Raw genomic sequence first — 25,045 nt, 5'->3', positions numbered from 1 at the left:
AAATTTTGTAACTGAGGAGACTAAAAGGTGTGCGGTTAATTATTTTTTAATAATATACTTTATTAGTGTATTGAGAAACATATATGGTTAGCTAGCTCTGTAGTTACCTATATTATGAATTAAATGTGAGATTGTATTTTGTATGGATTTACTTGTTGTTTGATTGTACATGTTCTTGATATATTAATTGTATTTACTAGGATGAGCTAATAATTTTGTTGACCTAAAATCCATCAATGCAAGACACAAGCAACATGCCAGCTAGTTTGGATGATGAACATTCTCGAGTGTTTGGTCCAGAGCATTATGGTAGAGTACGATATGTTGGTTGTGAACCTACGCCCTCAAAGTTTTTCAAACGCTCTACTGCAGAAAGAAGTGACGCTGAGAATGCTGAAGTTGTTCAAATGAGAACAAAGATGGCATCATTAGAGAATAATGTTAAAAATCTGACAGAAATCTTACAACAGCTGCTAAGTACAACAACTAGCGATCAGATAAATATTATGATATTTCTTTGCCTTACAGATTATGTGGTACTAATACTTTGTAGTTGTTTGAACTCTAATGTCTTTATTAATATTTTAGGCATCTATATGGGCAGCTTATTCGAATATACTAAACTCGTCATCTTCTCAAGTAAATATAACTTTCTAAGTTTTAAATTTATCTAGAACTCATGTTTATAGATGAATAATATATTGGTTTTTTTGTGATATACGTTTCTTTTTAGGGATGAAGTCAATGAAAACCAGAGTAACAACGGTCTGAATAGTAATGGTCTGAACGTCAATGGTTCTGAACATCAATGACCCCCAACGTCAATCATCTCAATGGAAATAGTTGAATGTTAACGGCCAAAACTTCAACGGTCCAAACATCAATGGTCCAAACATCAATGGACTCGAACGTCAATCGTCTAAATGGTAACAGTTGAATGTTAACGGCCGAAACGTCAATTTTCTGAACATCAATGGTCCTGAACGTCAATCGTATGAATGACAACAGTTGAATGTTAACGGCCGAAACGTCAATTTTCTGAACATCAATGGTCCTGAACGTCAATCGTATGAATGACAACAGTTGAATGTTAACGGCCGAAACGTCAATCATCGGAACAACAATGGATTAAAAGGAAATGATCATGGAGATAGTTGATCTATCTTTGTTATAAGCTAGCATATCTTCATCTTTTCTACTTTTATTAGTTCAAATATCTCGTACGATTTCTGTTTTATAAGTGTAGACAATGTGTTTTATTGGATTAATCTTGGAATTTACTACAATATAATGATTTGCAATTCATATACTAATCTGTATCTTATATATATTTTAATTATGTATACAATTTAATTAAAACAAAATTTTAATATCATTTACAAATGATATAAAACATTTCTGGTTGATCTAAAAAAATTGACGCAAGAACAATACATCAATGTCGTTTATACATGTGATCATCACTTAACTGAACGATACAAAAATTAACATTGGTTCATGATAAATGAAATTATTCTTCCAATCACTTATAAAACTGACACTAGTTTTAGTGTCACTTATTTATAATTGATACATTTATTACATCACTTAGAAAAACTGATAAAAATATTCAGTATCAATTACCATAACCAAAACAAATATATATATCAGTTATATTAATTGATATAAAATTTAATTTCATTTTATTCAAGTGACACAATTAAACACCAATTCCATCAATTGATGAGAATAGTTACATCAATTGTTTAAACTAACCCAAAGTATTAGAGTCATCATTGTCAGAGTCATTTAAATAACCAATGTAATTTCGTTTGCATCAATCAAAAACTGATGTAATCAAGTAAAATAAATGATACAATGAACCTCGTTTCTTGTAGTGTATTAAACAATAAAACTAGTGGTTTAAATAATTTAGTTACATAGAAACCTTACAAAATTATATATTTTATAATAAAAAAGTTATATTTTATTTTAGAAATATGATAAAACATCCTATAAATAGGTGAACTTCAAATTCAATCATAAAATTAAATTATATTACATGTCAATATCATTATATTTCATGACCATGATCATCTTTCACTAGTAAAAACGTTGCATATAGTTACGAATAATTGCTACAAATCGATTTATAACAAACATTGGTTACATGAAGTTACAAATTAGCCACAAATTTTTATATAGTTTAATTAGTGGCAAATTTGTGAGTTTCTGTAGAAACAAAATTACAAATAGATACACCTATGATTTGAAGCTAATTTATTACAAACTAGGAGACAAAATTTTTTGTAGCACTTGAATAATCGTAACAAATTGTAGCTTAATATTATTTTAAAAATGGAAAATGTTTATCTACAAGCCGGTTGTAACAAAAATCACCAATTTCTTCGGTTTTAGTTTGTAGCTGTTAATATCTACAAAATAATTGTAGCAATAGAGCGACAAAGTTAACTGTAGCTAATAGTAGTGGACATAGTGACGAACAGTGTTGTGAATAATAGTGGGCATACGATTTTGTTTTTTTTGCGACAGAGTATAGTGGAGAAATTGTAGTGTACTGCCTTATCGTTTAATAGGGCCATCACCATTCATTTCCAACTCGCACCGATCATTTGCAAGTTGGTTTGCTTTATCTATTATATATGTGTTGCTTCACTTCTTCTTAGAAATCACAAATGCATTATCTCTTTAATTTATACTCTCAAACACTTTCTATCTTATATATTCTTTCATTTTATTTCTTTTCCTCCACATAAACTCTCGTTTCCAAATTTTCTAGGTTGAATTTTTCAAATATCAATAATTTTTTTTTTCTGTTCTTGTTGTGATGTCTACTTCAAATAATAATATTGAAGTTGAACGAGGATGGATGTATAGGCGTATGGATCCATATCAGCCGAAAGTATCTGCAGAATATGAAGTTGGGTTAGAGGGATTCTTGAATTTTGCTTCTCAGTGCTTATATGAGGGGGGAAGAATTTGGTGTCCATGCTCACAGTGTAACAATAGGGAGCTTCTTCGTCCGAACATTGTTCACAAACATTTATATACGAAAGATTCAACCCAACTACTATGTTTGGACAGGACATGGAGAAAAGATCCAGCCTCAATACCAATATGAAGCCGGCTATGAAAATTTTGATTACAATACATATCAAACAGTGGAGACGAAATGGAATTCTAATGCCTACATGGGAGACATGTTTGAGTCACAAACAAGGTATTTAATTTTTAATAAGTTAATTATTTTGTCTTTAAAAAAGAGTTTGTATATTATGTTAATAAACAAAACTAATTACATGTTAGATAACTAACAGAAAATGAGGTGTTCAAATTAGATTTTGATTCCTTCCCAATTATTATGCAAATTGTATTTAGTAAAAATAAATGATCATACAAAAAAAATATCTTGAATTTTAGGTAGGTAGGTCTTAAAAATTGAGGATAGGTATGTATCCTTTGGTCTATATATATATATATATATAAGGTAAATGAAATTTAAAAGTTAAAAAATAGTTGTATGTTTATATATATATTTAACAACCAAGTAATAATAGAATTATTTGTTTTATTTATATTAGTGGTGGCCATGTTACCGAAGGTGGTGAACACTCTGGTGAACATGTTGGACATGATAATGCTTGGGAACTATCAATATACTTTCACTACCACAACCCACTAGGTTCGAATCCGCGGTACACCGCAGGTCAAATATTTTAGAATTTTTAGAATTTTGATCTTTTAGGTTTATTACTAAGTAAATTTTAGTTTACTGTTATTTATTATATTTAAAATAAAAAATTCAAATTATTAAGTTTTAAAAGCTATAATTACTAATTTGTACATAATCAGTTTGTTTCATATTATAGAGTGTGGTGTACTAACACCAGATAGTAATACCCGTTATTCATAGTTGACCCGTTTATAAACCTACTTTATTAATGTAATAGTAGATCCATATTTATGTAGTCTATCCGATTTACAAATATATACAGTATAAACAAATGGTCATCATTTATCCGATATATATAGTCACAATATTTTGGAGGTCTCGTGTCTCCACCTACACAAAATCAAAGTACTAACTACATAGTAACTACATAATCAAGGTGCCAAATTTCCAAATTCAAACAATCGAATTAATTATTTGGTTAACCTAATTTTGGAAATATACTTTGAATAATTATATTTTAATTAATATTGATTAATCGGTTTAAGGAATATGCTTTAGAGTTTAGATTAATCGATTTAAGAAAATTTATAAACTCATTATTTTTAAAGAAAAATAATATAGCTTAACCCGTAGTATATAGTTTTAGATATTGAGAATAGTTCCAATACTGTATCATAGTCCAATGGTTCAAGGGTTGTTTTTTTATAGTAGTAGAATAGTAGGTGTTGAGTTCGAACACAACTGTCGCACATTTAACTTAAATCTTTGTTTTGTTTTATATATGGTAAAATGACAATATTACCCTCATATTCTTCCTCAATCGATCTCTGTAAAACCGAAATCTGAGTCCTGATTTTCATATGTTCTTCTAATTATCTCTATTTTCCATACAAAATATGTTAGATCCAAAACTTAATTATTGATTTCTATGTTAAGAATAAAGATATGGTTTTTTGTAAAGATTTTGAGTTTTAAAATGTCATGATATATAAATAATAACTCCATCGAACACATCATGACTGATTTAATAATTCAAATTAATGATCTGTTTTATTGTTTACCTACTGAAGAAGAAATTATCCAAAGAGAATCAATGGAGATGATGAAAGAAAGAAAAATTGATAACCGGCTTAAAGATCCAACACAAGCACGCGGATCTACTCTAAACGGGTTAGATTTTTTAATTAAAATTCTTAATCTCAACTTTACCCTTTTTAATTTCAATTAACATTCTCCTTAATGTTCTGTTGAGTGGAAATTGCTGTAAATAAAGCCAACATTTCAGACATTTTTAAAAATGTACTCCCTTTTAATTATAAGAAGATACGACACATTACAACCATCATCATCATCGATATAATACTTAATTAGTAGTATCAAGCTTGAAATAATGACTAGAACATGACCTAACCATATTCAACTTAAACCGTATGACTAATTAATGTCATGAATGAGGTAGTTCACCAGAGAGAACTTGATCTTCAAAGTTTTTAACTTAGTATGGTCCCAAATTAAAAGAATCTAATTCAACAAATTTCATAAACTAGACACAATACAAGTAACCTGTGACACATTCTATTCTAACCTCTCCTTAATTTCTACTTTACATGATATGTAATTAGGCTTTTTCTAAGATGTCGTGAGAGAAAATTTTTATTTTTGTATGTATTAGACCATATGCATCAGCATACCCACATGGCGTCTCACCTAATAAAACATTTAAATTTAAATGGAAATGAAAATAATATGAGAGGAACGTATCTACACACGCGACGTTTTTTCATCAGTCCTTGAAGACACGTGGCGCGGGCTTATTGCTTCGTGGAATAAGGGTGAGGGTGAACCAAAAAAAATTGTTGGGTCGCGATATTTTTCCTCTCCATCTCTCTTTCTTTACGCTCTCTCTCTCTCGAAGGCGATTTGATTCTTCCTGGTGATTTCTCTGAAAATTGGGTGAAGCAAAGGCTAATCTGCCGTCAATCGGTTGCAATAGGAAGAGGTTTGTGTTCTTCCCTGGTTTCCTTCGTTTCCTTTGATGATTTTCTTTTTTTGATGTATTATCTTTTTCTGTTTAAGGCGATTGTTTATGTGATTCAAAAGTTTTGTTTCTGATATTTGATTCGATTGTTGTCTATCTCTATGTATATGTTCTCTTTGATTTTAATTTCGAATTAGGGTTTCTTAATATGTTTAGGTTTTGGATTTAGGGTTTCGATTTAGGGATTCGTTTTAGTTTTTAGGGGTTTTGCTTTAGGGATTCGATTTAGATTTTAGGGGTTTTGATTTAGGGATTCGATTTAGTTTTTAGGGGTTTTGATTTAGGGATTCGATTTAGTTTCTCCCTGATTTTAGTTTATGATTTAATAAATATCTTAAAATTGTTTCTAATTCTTCGAAATATATTTGGGGATGCAGATTGATTGTTTTATGTCGTATTGCGCTTATTTGTTGTGAAACTTGATTGTTTTATGTTAAACCGAGTTTAACATTGCACTTGTTTGTTTGTTATGAGTTTCCTTAGCCACACGTAAAGGAAGCCTCACATAAAGATAAATCACAGAACAAGTAGCAAACAATCTCCCTGTCAAAGGTAAATAATCGATTCTATTAGCATCAAAAATGTTGTGGTATCATTTTTTGATTTGGTTGAGTAGTTCATATGTTTTGTATCTTTAGATTCGTCAAGTGTATCTTTAGACTAGTTCATATGATTTGGTAGACTAGTTCATATGTTTTGTATCTTTAGATTGGTAGACTAGTTCATATGTTTTGCTACTTATATAAAGCTGCGAGTATATGTAATGTTGCATTTGCATTAATATATGTAACTAAAGCTAGTTATATAAAGCTGCGAGTATATATATTGTTGCATTTGCATTAATATATGTAACTGACAGTATAACTAAGTTTGTGTAGCTAAATGTTTCAAAAATGTAGTTGGTGTACTTGATGTTTGTTGTCATAAATTGTGATTAGACTTAGGTAGTTGAAGCTTTGGTCATAAATTGTGATTAGACAAAGCTTTGGTCATAAAGTAGGTAGTTGAAACCATACTTTCTTGGTTCCTTGTTTCTTCTTTTAAAAACGAAACCATACTTCCCTCTTTTCCTAATCATCTCAAACTCTTTCCTTGTTTCTTCCTTGTTTCTGTTTCTTGTTTCCGTTTCTTGGTTCCTTGTTTCTTCCTTGTTTCTGTCTCTCGTTTCTGTTTCTTGGTTCCTTGTTTTTTCTTTTAAACACGAGACCATACTTCCCTCTTTTCATAATCATCTCAAACTCTTTCCTTGTTTCTTCCTTGTTTCTGTTTCTTGTTTCCGTTTCTTGTTTCTCAAACTCTTTCCTTGTTTCTTCCCTCTATGAGTTATTACAATACATTCAGCCAGTCCAATAGTTATTTAGATCTTCTCAACAGTCAAGGAGAGCCCCTTAACCAAGAAAAATCTTCTTCCGAAATACCTCCATGGAGCTCTCAAGATTCCCCGGATGTACCTCTTTCTCAAGAGGCACCTGCGAGGAAGGAAAGGAAGAAGTGGAATCCGGCTGACGATGAAATTCTGATCAGTGCTTGGCTGAATACTTCGAAGGACCCGATCATTGCTAATCAACAGAAGGGAGGAAGCTTTTGGCAAAGGGTTGAAAAATACTATAGAGAGTCTCCTCATGCGAGAGCCAAGGGTGAACAGGGGCTGAACATAAACTGTAAACAGAGGTGGTTCAAGATCAATGAGTTCACTAACAAATTCTGTGGGGCATATGCAGCTGCAGAGAGACAAAACAGTAGTGGACAGTCTGAGAACGATGTATTGAAGGTCGCTCACGAGATATACTTCGCCGACTATAATACCAAGTTTACAATGGAGCATTGCTGGTGTTTGTTAAGGTTTGAGCAGAAATTCCTTAACCAAAACGCGATCAACACCCCCTCACCTTCATCCAGAACAAAGAGGAAACCAGTTGAATCAGCTTCACAATCCGATGCAACCAATACTGAACAAGACTCGGAGATACGGCCCCAAGGTATCAAGGCTGCCAAGGCGGATAGGAAGAAAGGTCAGGGAAAGGCTCTTGCTGAGTACACGAGCATGTGGGAAGTCAAGAGGGTGGATATGGCTGAAAAGGAGAAGCTACAGAAGCTTGCCATACTAGATACAATTCTTGCCAAAGTGGAGCCACTTAGTGCAGCTGATCAGCTTATAAAGGATAAGATAGTGGCACAATATTTTACAGATTGATGTATTCACTTAAGAAGCAACTTTGTATTTCTAAATGTAGTAGAACAAGTTTGAATTTCTGTTTCAGTATTAAATTATGTGTTCTCTTCGTTATCTATCAATTTATGTGTTCTCTTTGTCAACCTTCGTTGAGTATGAAAATAGAGTTTGTTTCGTGTATGAGTATTATTAGTTTAATGTTATAACTGTTCTTGAATAATGTTATCTGTTAATGTTATACAACTGTTCTTGAATAATGTAACTCTAATATGTCTGTTCTTGGTGCTTTCCAGGTAAAGTATCCGATGGGCCAAGACTACAGCTACTCTCAGCCTGATTCCTCAGATGAGTATGATAGATATTCGCAGGACACTGAGGAGAGGGAAGTAGAAGCTTTGATTCGGATGGATGAGGCTGAGAGTAACTTACTCAACACTCAAGCGACTCTATACCCTCCCCAACCTGAGGTTGAATTCGGATTCCCCAAGGTATGTTACTGTGGTGGTCAGCCTATTCTATCCTCAAACAAGAACAGAAGGTAAGTGGTTTAACATTGCCATATTATTAAGTGATTTCCAATGTATTAACTTGAGGTTGAATTGATTTACGATGTTGTATATGTTAATGCAGGTTCTTCACATGTGGGAATGTTGATGATGGCGATATCCATATCCACAAGTGGTGGGTGCAGCAGTCATGGAGGAGATAAGTGAGATGAACAGACAATGTGAACTGCTGACGGAGAAGGTAGATAGCATCACATTCGCGTGTGACTACGACTCACACATCCGTAATGAAACTGAGCAGAAAATAGCCCAGTTAGAGAAGATAGTGTTTGAGCAAGGGAAGAGCAGAAATAAGTTTAGAAATTGTTTTGAAATGATGGTTTTGGTAATTGTTATTGTCATTGCTTTACTGGTAAGTGTGGTTATGTCTAAATACAACTGGTTCTGAACTTGTAAGCTTGTATGTCTATGATTATGAACTTGTTTCTTTAAGGTCAATGCCTATGAACTTGTAAAGTTTTGTAAACATTGTTACGGGTTTTGGTAATTGACATTGTCACACTCACAAGCAAAATAGTCATTTGTTTGGATGTGTCACGGGCTATTGTTTGACATTGTCATTCATCAATACTCACAAGCAAAATAGTCATTTGTTTGGATGTGTCACGGGCTATTGTTTGACATTGTCATTCATCAATACTCACAAGCAAAATAGTCATTTGTTTGGATGTGTCACATGGTAGTAAATTAAAATCCACACGGGTAACACATACCTTCTCACTTCCTTTGTCTATATATACTTCCTTTGTCGATGATGCAAAACAATATCTTCTCATCTCATTTACTCTTTTTCTATGCTCCATCTTACCTCAATATCAAAACGAGTTCTCGATCTTTTTTCTTGAAAAATGTCATCTTCTTCAAACCATTACCACTACCAAAGAGATGGTGTTGATGATTTTGATGCTTATTTTGATGCTTATTTTGATAATTTTCTCGAAAATTCTAATATCATTCAAGAACCAGTCGAGCAAAAGAAACGGATTTTTATTCAGAGAAACCGAGAGGAAGGCCACAATAATCTTTGGAATGATTATTTCAGTGATACTCCAACATACCCGGCCAATTTATTCCGGCGACGGTTTCGCATGCACAAGCCATTGTTCATGCGTATTGTGCAACGCCTCTCAACCGAAGTCGAGTATTTCCGACAATCCCAGGATGCAGCCGGACGGCCTAGTCTATCACCTATACAAAAATGTACTGCAGCCATTCGTCAATTGGCATATGGTGTTGGGTCCGACTCAGTAGATGAGTATGTACGAATTGGTGCTTCAACGGCTCGGAAATGTTTGCACGAGTTTACCGCCGGAATAATCTTGTTGTTTGGCGATGAATACCTAAGACGTCCCACACAAGACGACCTAGAGAGACTACTCTATCAAAATCAACAACGTGGATTTCCGGGGATGGTTGGGAGCATTGACTGCATGCATTGGGAGTGGAAGAATTGTCCAACAGCTTGGAAAGGTATGTATTCACGATCAACCGGAAAACCTACAATCGTGTTAGAGGCGGTAGCTTCGTATGACCTCTGGATATGGCATGCTTTTTTTGGAGCTCCAGGTACTATGAACGATCTTAATGTTCTGGATCGATCAAATGTTTTTGATGACATTCTTAACGGTAACGCTCCGGAGGTCAACTACTTTGTCAACGGAAGGGAGTACAATTTGGCGTACTATCTCACCGATGGTATTTATCCCAAATGGGCCACATTTATACAATCTATCCGGCTTCCACAAGGTAGGAAAAATTCTCTTTTCTCTAAAAAACAAGAAGCTGTGCGAAAAGATGTTGAGCGTGCCTTTGGAGTCTTGCAAGCTAGATTCGCAGTTATTAAAAATCCATCTCGTTTATGGGATAAATACAAAATAGCAAATGTTATGAGAGCATGCATAATACTCCATAATATGATTGTCGAGGATGAACGAGAAACATACAGTTGGCGAAACATTGTTTTTGAATTTCAGGACGGAGAAGATGTGGATCAAACATATACCGTCGGTGCCGCCAGTTTGGGTTCAAATATGAGCAGTACGATTACTCGTCGAACACATATGCGGGATAAACAAGTTCATGACCAGTTAAAAAAAGATTTGATTGAGCATATTTGGACAAACTTTGGACATCTTCCACATAATGAAGATTAATCACAAAAATTCTATGCAGAGAATAAAATGTTTGTTTTAACTTATGATGTTTGTATGGTTTATGTTTTTATTTTTAATGTTTTAATAGTATGTTATGTTTTTTCCCAAGTTTTTGTAACTTTGTAATTTTCTTATATTTTTAATATTAATGTTATATGTTTTATTTGAATTAAAATTTTAATATGATTTTACTTCTTAATTTACATAATTAATTTTTAAAATAAAAAATAATATTATTTTTTTCAGGGGACCAATTGTGAGGGACACCAATGCTCATACCAAAATTAAGAAACTCTGAAAATAAGAATAAAATATTTGAGGGACAAATTTTTGTCCCAACCAATGCCCATGGTCTTAGTTGGTTCTTTGTTACGTCAAATCATATGCAAAGGGTCTTTCTTAGAGATCTCATTTATTCAAAAAACTATCATATATAATACATTCATAGTTGATAGGTGCCAATCCGCTTGGTCCTTTCGAACCAGTCCTTTCGAACCAGTTCAGAGTTTTAAAAACACAAGATATAAAAATGTTTTAATAGCTAGTTTAAACTACCTCTTTTCTAATATTTATTTTTGCTTTTATATGGAAGAGTGCTATTGAGTCCCAAAACGATAAAGAGAACACCAAGAGATAACACCAAAGCAACAACAAGAATTATCTAAAACAACTAAAACCCAAAACACAAAACACCAAGTCACCCATGCTCCTCCACCGCCAATTCCTTGTATCATGGATTAGGCCTCCTAACTCGTACGGGCCACTTGTCACAGTTGATCCCATCAATACCCTCTCCTTTAACACTAGTCTTGTCCTCACTCTCTCAGGTGGCATCTTCATTAGCGAGACCCTTCCGTTTAATCAACATCTTGGCATGTGACTTACCCCAAAGTTGTACTTGTCGACAACGAAGCGCTCTCTCTGATTGTAAGTGTAAGTAGCCATTCTCCCGTCGTGGCGGTAGCTCTTCTTGCATCGATACCGTCGTGCCAACGTGCAGATTCAAAAGAGAAACGTGAAAAAGATGGTGAATGTGCGACCAAGGTGGAAACTTGAGCCAGTACGCCACAACTCCAACTTGCTCTTCAACCTGAAACAGATCAAATTATGTGCGAGCTTTTGAGATGTGCGGCGAAAGATAGAACGCTGTCGGTAAGGTTGGAAATGGAGGTAGACCCAACTACTGCACTCTAATTGAATTCCCTCTGCTTGGCATCCACTAGCTGCTTGGACCTATTGTTAGCCTTATGGAGTTGGTGTTTCAGCTCCACCAATAACTCATCACGAGACGCATGCTGCTCATCGACTCTCGCAAGAGTCTATGAATCCACTTCATATGATGAAATTATCGGCGGGGCGCGACCATATAAAGCTTGGAACAGAGTCGAGGAGTGATAGGTTGTGTTATACCAAAATTCAGCCTACGGTAAAAGACAGCTCCATTGTATAGGTCGGTACTGAACAAAGCACCGCAAGATCTGTTCAATGCAACAGTTTATGACCTCAGTTTGTCCATCCAACTGAGGGTGATATATCAACATGAATAGCTTCATTACGGCCAACTTCCAATGTTACTGCGAAAACAAGGTCACAAATATGAGGTCTCGGTTTTGGATTATTGACTGTGGCATGCCATGCAACTTCACCACTACTTCCACAAACTTTTCAGCTAGCGTCTTAGCCGTTTATGGATGTGATAGTGGAATTAGGTGAGCTGACTTGGTCAGCCTGTCGACAACCACCATAATAGCCGTATGAACATTCAAACGTGGCAGCCCATCAACAAAGTCCATTGATGAATCCTCCCACACCTTTTCCTTAATTGGTACTGGAGTAATCCCGCCGGAGCGAGACTTGGCTCGCTGACATACTTCACACTTTGCCACATATTACTTCACAACGCGGTGCAAAGTTGGCCAGTAAAACTGTCGAGCGATGCGTTTGCAAGTTTGCAATACCCCATAATGGTCACTCAGAGGTGTGTCATGATGCTCACGAAGGATTTGTAGCACCAACAGAGAATTAGGAAAAATCAACACCATGTTTTTGTAGCATAACAATCCGTCCCGCCAAGAGTATGATTTGCCAGGTCTCAAACTTGCCAAGCGCCCCACCCATTGCATATACTCGTCTGTATTAGCTAACTCACGTATGTCATCTGACAAAGAAGTGTGATGTACAAAGACAATATTTAGTACTAGACTTTCAGATTACTCGTGATAGCGCATCAACCGCCACATTTGATTTCCCCGGTTTATATGTGATCTCATAGTCATAACCGACCAAGTTAGCCATCAACTTCTGCTGCTCTGGTGACAATATTTGCTGCTCTAAGATGTACGCAGGTTACGCTAGTACGTTTGTATGTAGAAACGACGCCCAATCAAGTAAGACTGCCACATGCATATAGCAACCACGATAGTGAGAATTTCACGAGCATACATTGACCGAGACTTCTTTGTGATTCCTAACGACATACTCATACAAGCAATTGGCTGCTCCTCTTGCGCCAATACTGCCCCAATACCATCACTCGACACGTGTGTTTAAATAACAAAGGACTTGGAAAGATCCAGTAAGGCCAATGTCGGTGTCGTCACTACAAGAAAACAGGTGATTTACGACTACGTTTGGCGACTAAAAGCGTAGTCGCCAAATTAAGCGACTATTTGCCTACTATCTTACGACTATTTTACAACTGCGTAACATTAGTCGTAACTTAGACGTTATTTGCCGACCAAATACAATAGTCGGTATTGTAGTCATTGAATGACGACCATTATACGACTAAGTGGGAAGAACTTAATTTTGTTGTATCAAAGCAGCTAATTTGGCGACTACGTAGCAACTATTTCTAATAGTCGGTAATTTGGCTACTAAGTAGTGACTAATATTTTGGCATTCTTCACATATATAGAAACTATACATACATGCATCATGTTGTGGCATTCTCATATTAATCTCATTTTCAAAGGCACAAACAAAATATATGTAAGTAATATCAATTTTTTTATGCTTGCTTTACCATATCTATACTTATTATTAATTATTAATTGTTAATTGTTTTAGACTTGAGCTTTTGTTTTCCATTAGTACATTTGTGAATTGGTTGCAAAGTGAAAAATTACCTATGAAAGGTGAAGCTCAAGAAAATGTATATGAATCAGTAGGTCTGATCTTTTAAAATTAGTATCTTCATTTATGCTAAGTCATAAAATGTAATTTTAATTTAAAAATAGAAAATGTAATTTTTGTTATAGTAAGTATATATGTAAATAATGTTTGTAAATTTAAAGTGATCAATATATTATTAGTGTATATATAAGTAGCAGATTTCAAATAATATGTAAACTAAACTAAATTATATGTTTCTCTAAAATTAAATATGGCTACAGATTCGCGACTAATAAGTGACTAACTACATAATATTGGGTTTAAACATGTTTATTACGTGTTGGACCAGGTTTTGGACTACAGGCGAAGCCCAATTTGTTAAAATAAAATCACATACCAACTCATAAGCGACTAATAAGCGACTAATTTTAAAACATTTAGGGACTAAACAAGCCCGGGAATCCATTTACGCGGTCCAGCCCATAAACAAACGACCTAACCCTAATGCTCAAACCCTAATCTCTCATTTCTGATTTCTCACCGTTCTTCGCCGTTTCTCACAATCTCTCATCTCTCAATCTCTCATCGACGCAATCGCCGATCTCTCAGTCTTCTACGATGAAGGTTAAGAAGTCTGGACGAAAGAGGAATGTCCCCAACGCTGCTCTCAGACCCGGTGGCTCGAACCCTAGGTCGAAGGTTCAAAAAGTCAATCCTCTACCGCCGCAGTACAACTTCACGCCGGCGGCTCACAATCCAATGCCTCAGACGCCTCAAGAACAAGTCTGCGTTTCCCCCCAACTATCGACGTCAGCCGGACCGCAGGTGAGAAACTATCCACCGCCACAGATCCTGTTTGAGAATTCCGTGAATCGAAGCCGAGAAGACCAACCGGCTAGGTCATTACCAGAAGTCCAAAATAATCCACCGGTTCAATCGAATCCTTTGCATGCTTCTGGGAGATCTCCAGGTCAGAACTCTCACGCTCATAGCCAAAGCCATCCGTCTTCTCAAGGTAACAACCAAAGCCATCCGTCCTCTCAAGGTAACAACTTCGAGGAGCCAGATCCAGTATTGCCGGAACTCCGGGAGGACACGTTGAGGGCTCTTAACGCCATACTTATGGTGCCGGACCGCGACAAATTTACCACCGTGCTCTCTCCGGAACCGAAGCCTAACACGACTTGGTGAGTAAACATGTTTTAATTCTGTGTTGTCATACATGTGTTAGGGTGATATGTGATAGTTTTGTGAACTTGTCTGACTTGATTCTTATGTTTTGAGGTTTACTCGTGATGCAAAATCAGCACTGGTTCGGAAGATTACTAGAGTTTTTACAAACAAATTTGATGGTCCATTCTACAATTGGTCATGTGTGCCTCCGGATAGACGAGAAAGATACTTCCTTGAGTTTGCGGTATAGTTTTATGTTCTGAGTTTCATTCATAGATAGGTTTTGATTAAGTTGTTGTTCACTAATGTAATTTTATTTTCCTTTTTTCATAGAAAACACACACTTGGGATCCTTTAATAACAGGAACAGTGCAACAGTATTTCTATGACATATGCCAACGACGGATGAAAAACATGGTTAGCGACGTTAGGACTAGTCGAGTGCAACCTAAATGGATCGAGGGTGACCTGTGGAAAGTAATGGTTGCTCAGTGGGAGACTGAAGAAGCACAAGAAAGGAGTCGAATCTATTCCAAAGCTCGCATGTCAGACCGTAATGGTCTCGGTCCTCACATGCACTTATCTGGGCCAACATCTTATCAACAAGTCAAACAAGGCTTGGTGAGTAACTTTGTTTTTTTTCTTACACCTTTGCAACTTAAACTTATATCTTAACCCTTTTCTTTGTTTTTGTAACATTCCAGGAAGAAAAACTTGGGAGACCAGTGAGTCTCGGTGAGGTTTTCAAAGAAACTCATACAAAGCCAGATGGTACATATGTGGATCGCAAGGCTGAGAAGATCTTTACAACTTATGAGAAAAACTTACAAGCTAAGCTATCTGAGATTGAGTCAAATCCTTCACAAGTTCATGAGCTCACAGCAGAAGATTATACTGCCATCTTTCTTCAGGTAAAGTTACATTTCTCACAATCTATATTTAAAGAATCTTTAACTTTCATATTCTCTATTTACAGTTTCACCTTTTTTTTTTCTCAGTCCACCGAGAAGGATTCACCAGGTAATATTTTTGGGCTCGGTAGCCTCAAGGATCATCTTCAGGGTCTTCTCAATGGCAGCAGCTATCATCAACAAGGACAGTCATCATCGTTTGTAGCATTGCAAGAGCAAATGAAGGAAGCTCAAAGGATCATTGAAGAACAAGTTGCTTATGCGACAAAACGTGATGCTGAGTTTGCTGCTCGTGAAGCAGAACATTCCAAAGTTGTGGCTGAGCAACAGAAGAAGATAGATCGCTTGGAAAAGTTCATGCAGAAACTTGATCCGGCCTTTCTCGAGTTCCATGAGTCTGAATCAAGTGATGCACCCATCGACCCTCCTACATAAAGTGCATCTCCTCCTTAGGTTAATTCTTAGGCTACTTATCTCTCTCTATTTCTTACTCTAATGAACTTGACAATTTGGGATGATGTGTTCTTCCTTATCACTTAAGAGAATCATAGTGTTAGGTTCTCTCTTTTGGTTGTGACAAAAATATGGTTCTCTCTTTTTGTAATGGCTTTTGTGGTGTACTAATTACAATTATGGTTAACTTTTGGTAATTAAAAATGCAAATTTTAAGGCTTTCTTTGATTATAAATTTGAGTTATAAGCAAAACAAAAAAAAAAGATTCTGGTTTTTAATCCCTATAGTCTTCAAATAGTCATTAAATCTAGATTAACATAGTCGCAACACAGTCGTCAAATAGTCGTCTCGTAGTAGCCAAGTAGTCGCTACATTTGACGACTATATCACAACTATTCTCAAACTAATCTCCTTCACATCGCATTAATCGTTAAACTGTCAGCAAATAGTCGTAAATGTTTACTGACTACTTTACGACTATCTGTACACAACGACTGTTCACATTTTAATTAATCGTAACTTAGTCACAAAACAGTCGTAAACGTTTACGACTACATTACGACTACTTTTACGACTACGTGGATTAGTCGTAACGTAGTCGCTATTTACCGACTAAATTACGACTGAATTTCCTACCGACTAACGTTTTACGACAACAGTGTTTAGTCGTAAAATAGTCGTAATTTATGAAATAGCGACTACGAAACGACTACAAATGCAGTCGTAAATGGCCTGTTTTCTTGTAGTGCGTAGTCATTGCAAACATAGTTGTACCTAATTAGTTGTGGTAAGGTTATAGACAAAAACATGCTATGATTACAATCAGATCAAGATATAGTAAACTACACATCTCGAAATCAATTTATGAAGTTTACAATCACGTAACGAATTGCAAACATTGATAAATGCATCTAGTTCTAACTTCTTAAGAAGCCAATTCAGCCTACCCCAACCAAAGCAACATCGCATTTACCAAGAGAAAACTTCTTCATAGCTTGGAACCGGTGTTCTTCCATTATCACTCTTGATCAACTTATCTACCTCTCCAAATACCGTCGATGCTGCTTCACCTAGCCTCTTCTATGCTATTTGAATTAATAAGTCTTGTATAAACACTCCTATTGCATCCCTAACTCTTATGATTAGTTATATGCATTGCTTTGTGACAGATTTTGACCCTAGAAACACTAACAAAATTGTTTACTGCTTCCAAGCAATGTTTTGTTGGTTTTAGCAAGTTTTGGAAAAAATGATAATAAGTCTTGTCTAAACAATCCTAATGCATATCTAAAACTTATGTTTAGTCACATGCATTGAATTGTGACACAATTTGACCCTAGAAATGCTAACAAAGTTGTTTCCTGCTTCTAAGCATTGTGGTTTTAGCCAGTTTTGGGACAAAATGGTAATAAGTCTTGTCTAAACAATCCTAATGCATTTTATAATTATTCATATGCATTGGATTGTGACACATTTTGACATTAAAACCACTAGCAAAGTTATTTACTGCTTCTAAAAACATTATCCCTCTCCTATCACTCTCTCTTCCTTATTTATACAAAGATGTGTGAAGTTGCTTAAGTTTTTGTTGAGATGTCATTTTTTTAGATTGCAGGAGATGAGTAAGCCTTTGTTAATTTATGTTCTTTTCTTGTTGTTTAGTCCTGAAGTCTTCGTTTCTTGGTTTTGAAGTCTTTTGTCAACAATCTTGAACTGTTGCATAATTGGTTTTTTGTCTTTAATTTTCTTAGTTTTGAAGTCTTGGTCTTGAAGTCTTTTGTCGACAATCTTGAAGTATTGCATAATTGGGTTTTTGTCTTCATGTTGTCTTTAAAATGGAGTCTTGATGGAGTCGATGGGAGAGGTAACATCTCTCTTTTCTTTCTTTACTATATAATGCATAATTAGTAGTATCGAGCTTGAATTAATGACTAGAACATGACCTAACTACATTCAACTTAAACCGTATGACTAATTAATCCCAAGAATGAGGTAGTTCATGAGAGAGAACTTGATCTTCAGAGTTTTTAACTGAGTCTAACACCAACTTAAAAGAATCTAATTCAACTTTGTTCAAAAAAAAAAAAAAAAAAGAATCTAATTCAACAAATTTTGTAAACCAGGCACAATAAAATTAACCCGCAACACATTCTATTCAGGAAAATCACATTTTAAACCTTCAAAGTGTCATTGGGTAACACTTAAAACCTTGAGATTTTTTCACTAACACTATAAACCTTTAAAATGATTTCGCTAACACTTTAAACCTTAAAACTAACTTTCCTGTTTACACCGCCATGAAAGATGACAGAACAGTAATATCTGTCAACGTGAAATAGTTAAACTATGCTGGTTTGGTTTAAATACTTGTTTAATTAATTTAATTTAATTTAATTATTTATTACGATTGACAAAAAAAAATTAAAATACATCAAAGAAAAAAAAATGAAGAATCAGAGGTAAGATTAAAACATTTGACAAATGTAAAATTGAAGATGACGACTTATTTAGAAGATTCATTGGTTTCCAACGAGAAGTCAATTGATTTGAATCAGAATCCAGTGGAGATGCAATTATTAAAAGGATTAATAATGTGAAGAGTAACGTCGTAAAATTTTTGTCTACAACGAAGATGAACAAATTTTTTTTTTTAATCTTTTTATTTATTTATAAAAACTAAAACTAATTAAAATTTAATTTAACCAACATAGTTTAACTATTTCACGTTGACGGATATTATTATTCCGCTATTATTATGGCGGTACAAAAATGAAAGTTAGTTTTAAGGTTTAAAGTGTTAGTAAAATCATTTTAAAGGTTCAAAGTGTTAGTAAAATCATTTTAAAGGTTTATAGTGTTAGTGAAATTTTCTTGAGGTTTAAAGTGCTACCCAGTGACACTCTGAAGGTTTAAAACGTGATTTTCCCCATTCTATTCTAACCTCTCCTTAATTTATATTGTGCATGATATGTAATTAGGCTTTTTTAAGATGTCGTGAGAGAGATTTTTCATTTTTTGTATGTATTAAATTTTTTCTTTGTTACGTCCAATGGTATGAACACTATCTGCAACGAACATACGCACATTGTCTGCAATGGTCAGATCAAGTCCTTCCACGTAAGTACCAATCAACGCCTTTTGTGTCGACCCTTCAATTTTGTTCTGAAGACGCTCAAACTCTTGCTAGTACTCGTGTAAGATACCTGTTTGTTGGATCTTTGAAAGCGTTTCATCGAAATCCTCCCCTTCTACAACTTCTCTTCGAAAACTTGCCAAGTGATGATGATAGCATCATCCCGCAGTGCCTTGGATGTAGCCTGCCACCATTCGTTTGCCTCCTCCTCAAGGTGATATGACGCAAACCTGAATTTCTGATCCCTGGAGCAGGGCGGATCTATGTAGTGATGGGGTGGGGCATGTGCTCCATGCTACTTGTTAAAAATTATCTAATACACTTGGTTGGTTTAGTTACACAGCTTAATTGTTACCTAGGTGCCCCATGCGTCTTCTTTGGTGAGGAGTTCGATTCCTGACTTTCATCTTTTTTTGTTGCCTTTTTTTCCTACAACCAAAGTTCTTTTTGTAATGTTTACTTATAGGTTAATATTATTTTCTACTCTAAATTATACTTACATTTAAATTTAAAAAGTATTGTAAAACTAGTTAATTAGTATAATATATATGTATATTTTTTAATTTATCTAATATATATATATAGTTGAAATCTATTTAAATAAAAGATTTTGTACAAAAATTAATCATATGAATTCAAAAATAATACATAATATAACTCTTGCATGTAATATCTAAACATTTCTACAATTCTATATATTAGTTTTTAATATTTTAAATGTAGATTTGAACTCTTCATAGTTGGACCTTCAATTTGATATACTATTTATCTATATTTTATAAAATTTACCGTGATTACGAAAGGTAATATTGTGTATTATTTCTGATTTCTTGATTTATTTTACGTTTTTTAGAGTTAGAGAATAAAAGTTGCAAGAAAATGATGATTTAAAAGGTTAATATACTGCACAAAATCCTTATATAATTAATATTTAGATATAATTTTCATTTAAATATATCTAGTGTGCAATTGAATATATTTTTTAACCAAATAAAATAAATTTTAAATATACAAAATATAGAAAGTTAAATTTCTTTAATATTTTATAATAGAAATTTCATATATTAGTTATTAAATAATTTGTGCCCCACATCAAATTTCTTTCTGGATCCGCCCCTGTCCTGGAGTATGGTTGTAATCGAAGTATTGTTTCACTTTACTCAACCAAGCCATTGGATCGCCTCCTTTGAACTTTGGAAACTCAAATTTTACCGTCCTCCCCGCTGCGAGCGGATTGGCGGTGTCACCACAAAACATTGCCTGTAATTGCTGCTCCTGATTTGTATTCCTCGTGGTCGAACGTAGAGTGCTACCGTCACTATCACGACTGGCGGTTACTAATGCGGTTAACCTGCCAATAGCCGCCTCCATCGTCTTAAATCTACTGAGAATCCTAGGTTCATCTGATGAACCTCTTCCTTCAACTCCATCACGTTAGCGTCCAAGTCTTCAATCCTCTCCTTATTAGTGCATACCATGTTTGATACCACACAAGACATGGTCCAGATCAAAGGTGATATTGATGGTGGACGTAGGTTGCTAATGACACCACAATATGGTCTGAATCAATAGCGATATAGTTCTGATACCAAATTTGATAGTTTAAACTACCTCTTTCTTAATATTTATTTTTGCTTTTATATGGAAAAGAGCTATTGTGTCCCAAAAAGATAAAGAGAGCACTAAGAGACAATACCAAAGCAGAGAATTATCTAAAACAACTTAAAAACCAAAACATAAAACACCAAATCATCCATATTTCTCTACCGCTTAACCCTTATATCGTGGATTAGGCTTTGTAACTCGTACAGGCCGCTTCTCATCGTTGAGCCTATCAATAATAGTGTTCCGTACATGAACGACTTAAAAATGCAGTGTCCGCATTTATGTCCACCTGCACTCCTCCTGGGATGGGGGTTGACTTTCTTATTCTCACTTAATTACATTGATTCTAATGTCTCCCCTATCATTTGATTTTTTGCGTCTATTCTAACTTTAAAAGATTTGCGTTCTTTAATTCTTAATTTACAATTAAGGTCTTTGTATAATCATGAGACTAATTACGTTTTTGGTTCTCGTTCATGAGTTGGTTGGAGGCTTGCAGCTGTCGTGACATTAATTTGACTCTCTTTGATATAAAGAGGTTGAAACGATTCAGCATTTTTGATATCTTATCATGGAGTATAAGATTAAAAAAAAAGTGAGTTATAATTAATCAGTCTACCAAATAAATAGCTTTGAGTGATTAAAGTTATCGTATGGATTACCTTCATAGTAACATAACTCCATCTTCATTACGTAAAGTGTGTTTTACCCTTTATGAACAAAATTCATTAATGTAACAATAATTTTGTTAGATTTTACAAGAAAAAATGAGACTGTATAAAATGTGACATTTAATTTTAAAGTAGAAGTAAACGAATTAATAATTTGAATTTACAAAAAAAAAGAAATCAAGGGTGTGAAAATAATACCCACATGCATCATTAGTTTTGGGATAAACCATTAGTATATCAATATATGTATTCCAAAAAACAAAAACCATTTATCACTGTATTAACAATAAAAATAAGAAATAATCATGGGGAAAGAAGGATATTTGGGTAAATAAAGCTGAATACACATGCATGTACAGATGTAATAATTCACAAGTTATGGAGGATGCTTAAAAGTTGAAATAGGTAGATCCGAACATATGGACGTATTCATTACAAAAGTGGACCATGTCTTCAAAGTTATAAAAATTTGAAAATAAAATAAAATAGAAGATTACTTTTTTTTCTTTCTCTTTATCTATAAAAGCATTACTTTATATATAAAAATTTTAGTTTCCAAATTTAGTAATTCATGTGATTTGTGACATATTTTAACTTTATCAATTACTAGATGAGGACCCACCTGATATGCGGATTTAAATTTTTATAAATTAAATTAAATTTAATAAAAAAATATTAAAATTTGTTGTATGTTATTTATAAATTTTATTTTTGTTATAATACACTGATTTATATCTATTTACAAATCTTTTATGTATGTTACTATTAAAAGTGTATTTTTTTACACCTAAATATACTCTATGTTACAAATATATTCTTTATCATCACCTAGAAAATGTCTATATGAACACATTAATCCAACTATTTTACTTTCACTTCTGCATAGTTTTTTAATTACTAAAATTGTTGGCTCAAAAAATATTTTGAATAAAATATATTACATAATATACTAATTAATGATGTATCATCACAATAATGTATGACCACCATGGAGAAAACCCCGGTTCCGCCCTCATCCGTTATGGAGAGAACCTTGAGTCCAACCTCCTCCACCATGGAGAGAACCTTGGCTTCCCCTTCCTACCTTGGAGAGATAACCTTGCGTCCAACCTCCTCCACCTTCTTCTCTTGCGGAGATAACCTTGTGTCCAACATTCTCCACCATAGACAGAACATCGGCTCTGCCCTCCTCCTGTGTGGAGAGAAAATGTTCACGTCTTTTTGCTATCTCAAAATGGCTTGTTCCGACAACCAATAAAAGTAAAAACCTTTTTCTAATGTCACAAAATCTTTTGATAGTAACTAATGATAAATTTCCCAATGTATTCGTGGAACTGTCTTTGACACACCATGATGTAGCCTCTGTCTCTGTAACGCCTCAACCGCCACCTTGCTTAGTGAGCCCATGTCCAATCTCAGTCCATGGGCTCACCAACCTAAGTGTGCCCTACATCTATTCTTGGCTCTGGATCCACCCATATTCGATGGCCGGTTTGTTACGTCTTGGAGGCTTTAAAAACTTACCGACCCTACAAATTAACAAATGATCTTTTCATGTATTTTATCCTTACTCGCACAGTTCCGATAATCACTTCCAGGAAGGTCACCCATCATAAAGTTCTCTCAGCACCCTTGACCGAAAAAATAAGTGTATTTTGGTAACATATATGGACAAATCAATTCTTTTAAACCTTTCCACAAACCAAGGTGTCACAGTCTTTGAGCTTCTATGGATCTATCAACAATGATTTATGTTTTTCCAATCTATCTATCTATGTTTGTTGTAAGCTTGTGTTTGATTAGCCTATTTTATACATTTATTAGGTTGATGAGCTTCTACTTGTTATCTCCCTTTGGGATTGAATGAATAATGGTAACAATTATGTTTGCAAAAAAAAAGAAAGATTTATGACCAACCAATCAATGTTGAGAAATTATAAAAAAAAAAAAAATTGGCATAATTAAAGAAACAATAGAAAAATATAAGCACGATAATATATGAATCTCAAATAATTCAAAGATGAAAATATAAATTAGATAAAACAATCTAAAAGTACTAAAATAAATTTTAAAATACAATATTAGGAAAAGAAGACGTATATGTATATATTACTTTTTTTTGGGTCAACATATTAATATTACCTATTCCCAACTGAAAAAAGAGAAAATTTTGGTTTAAAAAAATAAGAAAAAATTACATTCCCATTAAAAAAAAATTTCCAATTAAACAAAGTTGAAAGTAGTGTTTTTGAATAAATTATTTAAATATGAGATGATCTATGTTTATATAGATGTGAATATTTACAAAATTTAGAATTATTTACAAAACTTAGAATTAATAATTAACTGTATATTTTACTTAATCCCTTTTTCTAATTTTTGTTATAGAATTAATAACTTAAAATTAAAAATAAGTAAATAATATCATAATTTTGAATTTTATGAAATATATATATATATAATCTCCTTATAATTTTTAAAAAAAACTTTGTATTTTTTTATAAATTCTGTAATTTTTGATAATTATCTTTTTACATTATTAATATTTTTAAAAACAAAATATTTTATTTTTGTTGTAATCAAATTCCTCTTATTAAATATTAATTTTTACACATGTCAAAATCTCAGATTGATAACTTGACACATGTTAAAATCTTGTTAATGACTAACTTTGAAAATCCAACTTTATATAATAAGATAGATTTTGTCATGTCTAATACAAATTTGTTTTTAACAAATTTTTAAATTAAAAAGATAACTAAAACAAAATTTAAAATTTAAAACATTTCAAAAATATAAAATATAATTATAATATGTATATAAAAAGATAATAATAATTCTAATTGTAAGTTACTAATTTTACAAGAAAAAATATTGTAAATATTTACCTCTATATAAACTAATAAATGATCTAGTAAAAAAATAGTTTCTTGAAATACACCACCATTAGTTTAACTTCGTTTTATTATAAAGCTTTCTCTTTTGTAAATAAATTAACTGCTTATGAGATTATCTCATTTTTATGATGTTGTTTTTATAATATAAATTAAAGGTTACACGATAATTCTATAAATTATCTTGTATGTTTTTTTTTTCTTTTTTGTTACAATTTAATCTAGTAGATCTTTAAAAACAATAAAACTTATATAAAGTAGATAAATACCGGCGGTTATACGATTATCGCCAAACCTCAACGGCCAACACATTCTTGTTTCTTTTTTATCCATACTCAACACTTGATTAGATTTCTGATTTCTGAACGCCGTTGTTCAACAAACAAACATTCTTTTTTTTTCCCGATGTTGTGCAAGTTTGGTTGGTAGCTTCTTCGGTTCTTCTTTCTCAAATCGCTTTGTAATGATCCCATGCATTATACGGTAC

General features: G+C 33.7%; 2 protein-coding genes and 1 non-coding gene across 3 annotated transcripts; all 3 read left to right on the top strand.

Moving 5' to 3' along the window:
* Nucleotides 1-2,596: 2,596 nt before the first annotated feature.
* LOC104773881 (uncharacterized) lies at nucleotides 2,597-8,964 on the top strand. The gene is made up of 7 exons (XR_015587094.1): nucleotides 2,597-3,220; nucleotides 3,582-3,682; nucleotides 4,744-5,505; nucleotides 5,589-5,672; nucleotides 6,195-6,263; nucleotides 8,178-8,422; nucleotides 8,515-8,964. It is a non-coding gene; the product is annotated as an uncharacterized LOC104773881 (transcript).
* LOC147924382 (uncharacterized) lies at nucleotides 7,030-8,027 on the top strand. The gene has a single exon (XM_087496748.1). It carries the CDS (start codon nucleotides 7,030-7,032, stop codon nucleotides 7,903-7,905), a length of 876 nt encoding a protein of 291 aa, XP_087352874.1. The 3' UTR covers nucleotides 7,906-8,027.
* A 5,371-nt stretch (nucleotides 8,965-14,335) lies between the features above and the next one.
* LOC147924381 (uncharacterized) lies at nucleotides 14,336-16,236 on the top strand. Its single transcript, XM_087496747.1, has 5 exons — nucleotides 14,336-14,904; nucleotides 15,002-15,134; nucleotides 15,224-15,511; nucleotides 15,595-15,801; nucleotides 15,889-16,236. Exons 1-5 carry the CDS (start codon nucleotides 14,336-14,338, stop codon nucleotides 16,234-16,236), a joined length of 1,545 nt encoding a protein of 514 aa, XP_087352873.1.
* Nucleotides 16,237-25,045: the final 8,809 nt, after the last annotated feature.

The sequence above is a fragment of the Camelina sativa genome, chromosome 17, assembly GCF_030686135.1.
Source record: "Camelina sativa cultivar CO46 ecotype springtype chromosome 17, ASM3068613v1".
Taxonomy (NCBI): Eukaryota; Viridiplantae; Streptophyta; class Magnoliopsida; order Brassicales; family Brassicaceae; genus Camelina; species Camelina sativa.
This window is presented reverse-complemented; position numbering and strand designations above follow the sequence as displayed.